The following is a 12,474-nucleotide window of genomic DNA, read 5'->3' as shown; positions in this document are numbered from 1 at the left end:
AAAGCTAGACCTAGAAGGGAATATATACCTCCATCTCTGCTTATATCTTCCTGTAGTTGTATATATATGTTTTTGACCCTCCTGCCCTCCCTTCATTTACCCCTTTTTGTGGTAATGCTCAGGAATCCATTATTGTATTAGCTCAGTCTGTACACTCTAATTTCCCTCCAGGTCTCTCTGACCCACCTCACAATCAAGCTAACCGACTGTTTTTTGTGTAACTTACCTTTCCTTGCTCTACCCGCTCCGTTCGCCCTGTGGGCTCACTCCGCTCCCCTACCCTACCCCCAATTCCCACCCACCCCCAGTGGCGCTACACTTATACATGTATAACTCATTCCACTGCTATTTCCACCAATAACATCTCAGACTTAATTAGCTCCACCCTATTACCTCTATCTCCACACCAAAGCCCAGTGCTATAAGATAACAAGATTAATTAGCTTTACCCTACTATTTCCCTATCCCCTGGCCATCCTATTCCTGTTTCCTTGACCACACCTTCACTTACTATGTATAACCCAAGCATTTCCAAATATAACATCCTTCTCTACTCCATCCTACTCCTAAATACTCTTCTCATTTCCTACTCCCTTACCTTCTATGAAAATAGAAAGCTTACTCTATCCCATCCTACAGCAAAACAAACTAACACTCATTATGAATACACCCCACTATCTCACTGCAACATTACCTCATCTTCTTCATACCTTAAACCTCAATACCACAGAGCAACACAAAGTTTTTTCAACTTGTGAAGCCTTTGCCATTACTTTCCAAACTTTGCAAACATACCTATAGTCACCAACAACTTTTATTCATTTATGGCGACATTCACCCCAATCCAGGCCCAAATACCTATTACCCTACTATCCCCTCAATTAAACAAGCAATTTATTCTACTCTTCCATCCAGCCCCATTTCTCTTCAGATAACCCACCTTAATATTCATAGCCTGAATAATAAAACAACTCAACTCCATGCCCTCCTTGACTTATACTCCTTTGATATCCTTTGCCTAACTGAAACCTGGCTAAAGGCAGACACCAAAGACATTGACATAATACCACCAGGATATAATATCATTAGACTTGACCGTAATATCAAAAAGGGTGGAGGGGTAGCAGTACTTTACAAAACTGAACTACTGGTTACCCTACTAGATACCAAACCTCCCTCACTATGTAATACTGAAATCTTAATAACCAAATTACAAATGAATACAAATAAATCCATCTATATCATTTGCTGTTACATCCCACCAGGAAATAACATTAACACCCTTGAAAACCTTCTTAGCTGGCACTCAACCTCCTTCCCTCAGGAAACTATACTACTAGGAGACTTTAATATTGACTGGAATTCTTGTATTTCCCAAATACCCTCTTCACATATAAATCTCTATGGCTTTCATCAACTGATTACCGTCCCTACAAGAATAGACAAAACCAGCTCTAAAAAGAGCATCCTGGACTGGGTACTAGTTAATTGCAACCCCATGACCTATACCACAGGAACACTACCGGATAATATTAGTGACCATTTAATCACTTTCATCAACAGACTAAAGAGCCCTATAGCCAATAATATACAACTCAGAACTACCAGGAACAAAACAAATTTCAAACAAGCCAACTTCCAACTAGAACTCAAAGCTTGTAATTGGTCTCCTCTAAAATATTACCTCTTGATGAGGCTGTTTCATACTTCAACAACAAATTCCTCCAAATTCTCAACCTCCATGCCCCCAAAAGACTAATAAAAACCGAAGCTAAGACTGCTCCCTGGTTATCTAAAGAAACCAAACAAAAAATGCTACTTAGGAATAGGACTTGGAACAAATGGAGATCTACCAAAAACCCAGCTGACCACATAATCTTTAAACAACTTAGAAATGAAACAAAGAAACTAATATTCCAAGATAAAAAAAATTACTATTGGGAATTCCAACGCTCTCAACATCAAAATCCTCAAAAATTCTGGGCGGATATCAACAAACTTCTTCACCCTGGCCATTCCAAAACACCAACTCCCTCTAACCTCACTCAAACTACACCCAAACAAATTGCTGACACTTTCAACTCATTTTTCTTAGACACTGTCACTACCCTGGCATCAACTTTATCTCCAAAATCCACTCAAGTACCTCACTTCCTTAATGAAAACCCCCCTCTTTCAAATTACAACCTGTCTCGACAGACCTCATCTATACCTTACTTACCAAACTTAAACCATGCACCCCCTCAGCTGACCTCATCCCAGCTGAGTACCTACAAATAGGTGCCAAAGAACTACCCTTTCCTGTCTCCATTTTAATAAACCGAACTATAACTGAAGAAAGTATTCCTACCCTCTGGAAGGTCTCTCACATCATTCCACTTCATAAGGGTGGTAACTCGAACGAGCTCTCTAACTTCCGTCCCATAGCTCTTCTTTCTCCACTAGCTAAAATCATGGAAAAATGTGTTCATAGGCAATTACTTGATCATCTCCTCCAAAACAATCTTCTAGCAGACTGCCAACATGGCTTTAGACCTCATCACAGTGCCACCACTGCTCTATTGTCATTCACTGACAATATTAATAAAAATCAGAACAACTTACTTTCCTCAGCTCTATTTTTAGACCTCTCAAAGGCCTTTGATATGGTTTAACCATCCTCTCTTACTAAACATCCTGCAATCATTTAACTTAGACTCTCCGACTATCCAGTGGTTTTATTCCTACTTGGATAATAGACAACAAGCAGTACTTTGGGAAAATCACTTATCTTCTCTTCTTCCAATCAAAATAAGAGTACCACAAGGCTCAATACTTGGACCTCTCCTTTTTTCCATCTTTATCAACAACCTACATCAGTCCATTCCATACTCCATCTGTGTTCAATATGCCGATGACTCTATACCGATATGTTCAGCTTCCTCCCCAACTGAGCTTCAGGTTACTACACAAAAAGTCTTCACAGCAGCCAAAAACTGGTTTCGCCAATATTGCCTCTTACTGAACCCCAAAAAGACTAAATTATTACTTTTTACACCGACACAAAAATCATCTTCTTTTACATTTAACATAACTTCTAATAATGGCACTGTAATATCCCCAGAACCCACTACCAAACTCCTTGGGGTCACAATTGACCACAATCTTAACTTTGATTCCCATATTAACTTAACCATCAAGTCAGTCAAAAGAAAACTTGGATCACTCTATAGGCTTAAACCCTACCTCACAATCTTAGCCAGAAGCACTATAGCACAAACACACCTACTCTCCACTCTTCTGTATGCCTCACCTATCTTTTCAAACTTATCTAAAGCTAATTACAATAAACTAGCAACAGCATACAATAATATAGCCAGATTTGCAACAGGAACCCCCTTTTGCACCCATCATTACTCTAATCTTAAACAACTAGGCTGGCTCGAACTTCATAATCAGATTCTACTTAATCAATTAACCATCTAAATCTTCTATCAGCCTTCAAATACTACTATACTTAGCTCTCTTATTACACCTTATAAAAACATCTCTTCCTTACGCTCTGCCACCAAGCTTCTAGCAGACTCCTTCAAATCCAACAACAAAGCTGGGAATAGTCTATTTGCCAACTGCATTGCACCTGTCTGGAACAAACTTCCTAGGGAAAATACTGCAATGACCTCATTAAATACTTTCAAGAAGCATCTTATAATCTGGCTAAATTCCCAATGGCTCTGCCCTTGTACTAACCCTGATTAAACTTTTTTCTCCTTTACCATCTTCCACGCCGTCTAATCTTAACTAACTTTCTTTAGCTCTGTTGTTTTTCCAATTTTACTAATAATGAGAGAGCGCAAAAAAAGCAAAAAATGTATATATATATATTTTTTTTACATATATATTTCTTTTTTCCTAACAATGTAATTACATGTACATTTTTTTCTTTTGTATAACAAGCATAATATCTGTTGTCCTTTTGTGGAGCTTTTCTCCCCGGGCCTCTACTGAAAATTGACATGTATCCAGCTAGACTAGCCCGGTCAACAAATGTAAAATAAAATAAATAATAATAAATAAATGCCTAACTGGCGAATGCAGATGAAGGGTAGCTGATAATCTATGACTTTACAGTTACAGTCTTCCGTCTTTATCTCAGTTCTACTGTTATTTCTCCTGCTCTCAGCTCCGTTTAATGCAGCACTGGGAAATATGTCGTGAATCTTGTTAAATCCAAAATAAATGCAGTGCAGCATCAATGCATTATATTTCCAGGACTCGGCTATCACTATGCAAATGGGAGGTTGGCATAATGGTTAAGGTGTTTGCCTTACAGACACAAGGTGCAGGGTTTGAGTCTCACTTGGGAATACTTGGCTAGGCTTAAAATGGCCCACAAGTGCAGTTAGCCAAGTACAAATCTATGAACCTATAAACGTACGATATTTAATGCTGACCTGACTTTGACCATTGCAGACTTTTAACATGTTGTTCAGGCCAAATTCGCACCACTGGCTAATAATATCCTTTAGCAATACCATCTTCAAAGTTCACTGTTCCAAAACTGCCCTTAAAAAAAAAAAAAAATCCATTGCTAGGGACAGAAAAATCAGTATCAACTGTACAACTCAAGACAGTCCTCAAAAATAACTTACTTAAACTGCGACTCCTTCACAAATGTATATTCCCCAACCATCCTAGAAATACTCTTCTGATCTATACAGAACTTATTTTACATGTTGGATGTTTCACATCAGCACAATATTTTTGACTGTATGTTTGTGGATGTGTCATATGTGAATCATGCATTTCCTACACTATCATTTACTTCTATTTGAATATTTCTGGTCACTGAAACATATCCATGTCTTAAAAAATCAAAAAACTGCAGTAACATTTTTTAAAATTGTTCGCATTATGTTTGCTATGAAAGCAAACTGAATTGAAACACTGATGTTTTAACAATATCCAATAAATTAAAAAAATTTAAAATTTTTTTAAGAATTTCATATTATTTTTAAACTTAACTCAGTGTCTTACCTTGTCGGTCACCTTGATCAGATAACGGCAATTCCACAGTGTTTGCTGATCTAAATACAAAAACCAAAAATATAAAACTGTCATTTCACCTTTTGCACAAAGCAAAACACTTTGTAAATAAGCAAATTCCTGCTCCTTTACTCAGACTTCAGCCTTCCTTAACTTAGCAGATTAGCTTCAGCAGAATGTGAAAAGTAAATTCAAAGTACTACAACAACTTTATAGACAATCATTCTAAGTCATTTAATATGATATAAACATGTATATACACTCACATACACACACCTCTCTCTCTCTATATATATATATATATATATATATATATATATATATATATATATCTACACACACATATATATACATATACACCCACACACATACGTGTGTGTGTATGCATGCCATTCTAAGCCAGTAGTACATCCACACTTTCTTCAGCATCTTCCTAAAGTTATTCTTCTACTACAGTTGACTACTACAGCTATTCTTCTTCTTTCGGCTTTTTCCCAGTTAGGGGTCGCCACAGCGGATCACCTGTCCGCTCATGATTGGCAGTGGAGTTTTACGGTGTCGAGTTGCCAGCCTGGCGCCCAACCTTTCACAGAAGGGAAACACACACACAGACGCATGCCTAGGGCCAATTTAGAGTGTCCAATCCACCCACAGCATTTATACTTAAAATGTTTTGCAGGATGGCAAGCTCCCTGGACCCCCAATCTGGGGGCTACACCCTCAGATTTAAACAACATTGTATGAAACTCACTGTTACTCCTAAAATGTTTTGCAGGGTGGCAAGCCCCCTGCACCCCAAACCCTCATTGCTTATACGTACTAAGCCCACAATCATTGTATATCACAGAGGAAGTAATATTCTGAAGATATAGCAATTTATCACTTAGTGTATACTTATCTGTAATTGCACTTAAATTCTGGCAGTTCTGAGTATCTCACATACAGTTCTCAAAGCCCATTTAGCACTAAAGCTGTAACAACTTGAGAACAGAACAAAGCTGCATTACTATGATCTCTTTGGTGTCTATCACAGTTTTCACCTCAGAACACACTACAGTGACATGCCTACCAGAGGGTTTTCACAAACCACAACTATTCCAATTCAAAAGAAACAGGAATTTTCCAGTGCCCTTAAATTCTCAATGTAATATGCAAGTAACACTCTACTGGACATATTAGAAACAAAGCAGCTTTGTTCCAAATTGTATACAAACTGAAGGACAACAATACAATGTCTTTACAAAACTATAGAAAGGATAAACAATGCAGATGTATACACAAGTCAAAAACACTACTGTCACAGGTGCATGCTTTACCAAGTCCACATACGATGTATATCTACATTCTAAAATTAGCAAAGATATATCTATCTCCACAATTATCTGTATATCGAATAGTATTGAAATGACAGAAACTAAGCAAACATATGTAATGCATAACAAACTGCCATCGACATCAACTTCTTTTTTTCCCATTCCATACATGGAGTCGGGGTGCCACATCAACAGTAACCATCACCAAGAGTTAATGTTCACACCACCTGATGGCTAAACCTTGTAACTTACGTTTTAGTAGTCGCACTTAAATACAACACTCTAACTTCTGCTTAAGTAGTGTCAACTGGATTGCTAGGATTTTTCAAGATTTATGATAAATGTTTTGGGTTTCAGCACCAGCCAACTAAAACATAAAACAAAATGAAAAGAATTTGCCAGATCCTAGCAAAAGACTTCATAGTATACCTGAATCATTAATTTTATTTTTTTTCTTTTGATTATTCTCAGTTGTTACTTACATACAGAGAAAACTCCCAACTTGGCAGCCAATTAAAACAAAATTGAAAATGAATCTAATCAATCATAGGAAAAGACTTCAAATGATACCTGAACCTTTTTTTTTTTTTTTATCAATTTTGCTGCCATCGTGTGAGACTGGGTAGAGAGGGAAAAACCTCTTTCATAAGTTCAGGCTAACCTCCCTAACTGCAAATGGGTAAAAGGACAATCACAGTTTTTGACTTCCTGCCATCTTTTCACTCAGTTTTACACATAAATCAGTTCAGAATCATGTACCTTATTGGCCCTACAGTGCAGACTTATGAGGTCTTGACTGCTACCCAGTTCACTGGGGTTCAATTAGCAGCCCTGGCAATAGTGGAGCCAGGGAGGGAGAAAAGGGGAATGACCTGCTTTCCTTTTCTCGGAGGGTGGGGAGGGTTGCATGCACACAGACTTAAGGCAATTTCTCTGGTGGAGACCAGGGGAAATCATCATTCATGCAATAGTGGAAGGGCAGTGCTTGCCCACTGTCAGCCCACTGCAAGGTCTTCCAATACACTTGCAGACTGCATGGGGGGAATCTGCTATAAAGCAGAAAATATCACATCACTTCTGCTGGTTGTCTAAATGATAGCCCTTTTTGGTCATCTCAATGACAGGTAAAAAATGGGAGAAATAACAGAGTGTGGGATGATGAGTGGCAGATAGCAGGGGCAAAAAGAAACACAAATTTAGAATCATATGCCACATACATACACACACACACACACACACACACACACACACATATATATAAACAGAGTTGTGATCCTGAATGTGAATATTTACCGCACCATAACAATCTCAGTGTTCTAATCAAACAACCCAGCAGTAAGCGGTGCTGGGAAGGACTCTGACTTACCGACTGCCATGCTTACTGGCCCATATTCACTCATTTATTGGCTGTTAACACCCTGCAGCCCAAACAAACCCAATAACAGTGGCATTTTAACATAAGTACTTTTGGTGGTAGGTGTAATAGCAGGCATTAACAGCTTCCACATTGGGAGGGATAGTAGTTCTAGCAAAAAATAGGAATGTGAACCAAACCACAGTAACAGCTTTAAGCATACGTAGATATTCAGAAAAAAAGTCTAAATTGTTCAAGTAATCCAAGTTTATTGACAGCGCTTTTGAAGTAATCACTACTGCTTCATCAGACAAAAATACACTTCAACATGTGGATGTTAGGCTTGGATTTTATTCAATTTTTTTATTCTGTTTTATGGATGAATTTTTTTAGTACTGTAGCACTTTGAACACTGTCATGTTATGATATAGAATTTTTTGATTGGTTGTCATATGTTTTTAAAACGGGAAAAGGTTAAAGTGTATTTTTGTCTGATGAACCAGTAGTGATTATGGGTCTATATTATGTGATCAAAGAGTCTTCTTCGAACACATAACTGACACATATACAGTGAATGCTGTAAACCGTGAATGGCCACGTCTGCAAATTTTTTCCTTGGGAAAAAATTCACGTGGCTGTAAAATAAGAAACATAGAAACACTAATCAAGTGGGGGGATTCACCCCCCACCCCCCTAACTAAATATACCAACTCCGAGATCGCTCTACATTGAAGAAAAGGGCAATTCCTGATAACAGCCAAATTAATTTTTCCCCAAAGGAAAACATTTGAGGACGTGGCCATTCGCGGTTTACAGCGGTTGCAGTATATGTGTCGATTATTGTGAGTAGTCTCTTCTACCACATAATGTAGACCTGTGATTACTGCGAAAGCACTCACAATAAACTTGGATTACTTGAACCATCTGGACTGTTTTATGCTGAATAGCTACGTATGCTTAAAACTGTTGCTATGGTTTGGTTCATATTCCTATTTTTTGCTACAGTTTTCTACACTTTTGGATTTAGTGAACCATTTATCCTGTTTGCTGCTGTTCTTTACTGTATTCATCTAAAAAAAAAAGTCAGCTACTACTGCCATTCAACTATGCGACCCTCAGTTACCGTTCTTCCCAAGTAAGCCATGTTAAACCTGCAGTTCCATTCCTTGGGACTTTAACAGCAGCACTTGCTTTACACCTTGTTTTATGACTTCCTTTACACCTTGTTTTATGGCAGGTTTTCAGTAAGATCTGCCTCTGTGACACTATGTATGTGCTTTTGCAATTTACTCCGTTAACTCTATGTACACATCTCTTTGTGCTGCTGCTCGTGAATACTGGCTGTTCAAAAGAATAAATTACATGCATCTTGAAAACTCTGCTAGTTTACTCAGTCATTTCACTAGTAGTAGAGTACAATTTCCACCTACAGAATCCTGCCTGTGTTTGATGAAATACGTCTTAAGTTGGAAAAATATTTTTTTGGAATGGTTACTGAGCAGGAAAACAAAAGCATTGCTTCACAGTTAAACTGCCACTTATTAGGACAGCAAAAGATAATACATTAGAGATTGCAGTAGAGGATTTGAACACAGAAAAAACATATGTCCACTTTTTTAATTAGATAGAACACTATATACATGAAAGACAAAAAGTGAAAAACTTTTATGTCCGTCAGCCTGGGATGACATGCTCGACAAGTCACGCTGCTTCGCTAGAAATGGCTTGCACCTGTCACCCCTAGGCTTTCGAATATTGGCCAAGGCTCTCGCTACCCCCATAGTGCCTTTTTAGGCAAGGCTCAAAAGACAAACCCACAGCCATAAACAACACAAGTAACAAAAAACTGATGGTAATGCTACTCAATGCCAGAAGTCTAAACCTCAAAATGCACGCACTCAGGGTACTCCTCACTATGGAGAAAATCGATATATGTGCAGTAACAGAAACCTGGTTTAAGGCTCCAGACAGCACCCCAGCACTACCAGGCTACAACTCATACCATACATTTTGTCCACAAAACTCATACTGAAATACAAAAGGTGGGGGCGTATCCATATTCATCAAGGATACCCACTGGGGGGCGTATCCATATTCATCAAGGATACCCACACCTCCAGGTTACCTCCAGGTTAGTGGCACAGTACGATGCTTCAGAGATCATCCATGTGCAACTAACAATGGGAAACACTGCAATTCAGATTGTAGCTTGCTACATATCACCCACCATGTCCCAGGACAATACAGTTGTGCACACTTACCATAAATGTAGATGTTGAGTGTATTCACTGTTGCCGTCATTACATTTGGGTAATCTGCTGGCAGGTTGCCCTCAGTCGGCCTGATTAACAAAGTCTTGGATCCTGCGTCAGTTGCTGTCCCTTCTTCCATGACGTCAGGTCGTCAGGGGTATAAAACATGCAGCAGACGCCATTACATCAGTTTTTCTTGCCACAGATGTGAGGTGCCCCCCTAATGGGGAGCAAATAAAATTAAAAATACAAAAATATACCCCCCAACCAAAAGCAAATACACCAAAAAGGTTTTTAAGCATAGTAAAAGAAAGTAGAGGTATAGCCAGAGAAAAGTAGGGAGCTGGAGGGAGGGTGACCAGGACTGCAACAGTGAATACACTTGAACATCTACATTTATGGTAAGTGTACACAACTGTACTATGTTCTTCGTGTTTCACTGTTGCAGTCATTACATTTGGGTAGATTCCCAAAGCTATGGTTGGGAGGAGGAACTTGTACAGCATTAGGGCCAGCTATAAGGTCCTGCAGGACAGCAGTGGCAAAGCCAGCTCTGGATTTACAGAAAATTGGTAAATGATAATGCTTGGTGAAAGTATGTATAGAACTCCAGGTAGCAGCTTCTAGAATATCCCTGATAGGAACACCTGAGAAAGGCTGCAGAAGCAGAAGCAGCCCCGGTAGAGTGTGATCTGATCCCCTGGGGGATAGGTTTTCCATGGTGCTTATAGCAGAAATGAATGCAATGGCTTATCCATTTAAAAATGGTTTGTTTTGAAATAGCCGTCCCCTCTGCCCCAGCAGCAAATGCTACTAGCAACTGTTCAGATTTTCTTCGAAATTTAGTCCTGTCCAAGTAGAATCTAAGTTGTCTGTGCACATCCAAGGAATGCAGAATCTGTTCCTCTTTGTTCTGTGGATTGGGAAAGAAGATTGGCAAATGAAAGGACTGATTAAGAGCCACACTGGAAATCACCTTGGGCATGAAGGATGGATTGGTCTTCAGAGATACCCTGTCTGCATGAAAGATAATGAAAGGCTCCACTACCATAAGGGCCTGTAATTCAGATACCCTTCTAGTTGAAGTGATTGCTAAAAGGAAGTCTGTTTTCCAAGAAAGAAATTTTAAGTGAGCAGTAGCAGCTGGCTTGAAAGGAGGTAGAGTGAACTTCTCCAAAACAAAGTTAAGGTCCCAGGCAGGGGTAGGAGCTCTCCTGGATGGTCTCAAGTTCTTTGCCCCTCTGAGATACTGCTAGAGCAGGGGATGAGAGAAGAGGGGTGGCTCTGTGTTACAGTGAACTGAAATAGCTGAAGCGTGGATTTTAATAGAGGAAAAAGACAGGCCCTTGTGAAGCATCTCAGTTAAGTATTGCAAAATCTGAGGTAAATTGGGTGCTGCTGTGCTCATCCCTACAGACTGGTTCCAAGCACAATCTTTTCCATTTGTCAGCATAAGATTTTCTAGTACTAGGTCTTCTCGCCTCCCAAGATGACATCCATCACAGGTTTGCTGAGGGATAAGGGTGAATTTAAGTGATTAGCCAAGATGCAAAGTTCAATGTTGAAAGCTGAGGGTGCAGAATTTGGTTCTCCTGCTGATACAGCAAGGAAGAGGTCTGAGGCAGGTGCCATGGAGATATTTGTAACACACTGCGCAGGAGTGGGTACAGGTATTGGCGTGGCCAGTCTGGAGCAATCAAAATCATTCTTGGTTTGTCCCGTTTGACTTTTAGCAGAACTTTGGTGAGCAGAGGCAGAGGGGAAAGGTATAGACTGATAGGTTTTTCCAGCTGAAAGACAGAGCATTCACTTTCTAGGCTTCTTTGTGGGGAGTCCTTGTGCAAAACGTGTCCAACTGGTAGTTCTGGGGGGTAGCAAATAGATCTATGTCTGGGCTCCCCCATTTGCTTGTCAACATGTTGAAAATCCGTGGTTCCAGTTTCCACTCATGTGGGTCCATGAGATTTCTGCTTAGTCCGTCTACCAGTGTATTCAATTTTCCTGGCAGGAATTGAGCTTGTAGGTGCACTTGGTAGCTCAAGGCTGTGTTCCACAATGACATGGCTAGTCTGTAAAGGTGGTAGGATTGTGTACCCCCCTGCTTGTTTATGTACCACATAACCGTGGTGTTGTCCGTCTTTACTATTAGTTGTCCTGGAAGAATGTAGTCCTTGAAGGCTGTCGCAGCATTCTGTACAGCTAACATTTCTTTTTGATTGATATGTAGGTGCATTTGATTTAGGTTCCATTTGCCGTGAATGCACTTCCCTGCCAGGTGAGCCCCCCATGCATAGTCTGATGCATCTGTAGTTAGGGTTTGGGCAGCAGGGGGTAGTGTGAATGGCAGTCCCTTGTTTTGGTGGCAGGCCTCTGCCCACCATAGGAACTCCAGGCATAGACAAGGTATATTGTTTCCAGGCTGTGACAATGTTGACTCCATAGACTTTTTAAGTACCACTGTAGTTTCCTCATATGCAGTCTTGCATATGGAATTAGGAAAATGCAGGAGGCCATGAACCCCAAGGCTTGC

The 12,474-nt window shown here is 39.7% G+C and overlaps 1 protein-coding gene across 2 annotated transcripts in view; it reads right to left on the bottom strand.

Moving 5' to 3' along the window:
• LOC122799678 (coiled-coil domain-containing protein 9-like) overlaps positions 1–12,474 on the bottom strand; it is a 784,040-nt gene that overhangs the window by 203,046 nt on the left and 568,520 nt on the right. For both annotated transcript variants that reach the window (XM_044068898.1, XM_044068899.1), the window contains exon 9: positions 5,017–5,066. In XM_044068898.1, coding sequence (XP_043924833.1) covers positions 5,017–5,066 — 50 coding nt within the window. The remainder of the gene's footprint in view (positions 1–5,016; positions 5,067–12,474) is intronic.

This window comes from Protopterus annectens, chromosome 4.part0 (genome assembly GCF_019279795.1).
Source record: "Protopterus annectens isolate FY-2018-M chromosome 4.part0, PAN1.0, whole genome shotgun sequence".
In the NCBI taxonomy this organism is placed as follows: Eukaryota; Metazoa; Chordata; order Ceratodontiformes; family Protopteridae; genus Protopterus; species Protopterus annectens.
The sequence above is the reverse complement of the archived record's forward strand: the minus strand, read 5'-3'. Positions and strand labels throughout refer to the sequence as shown.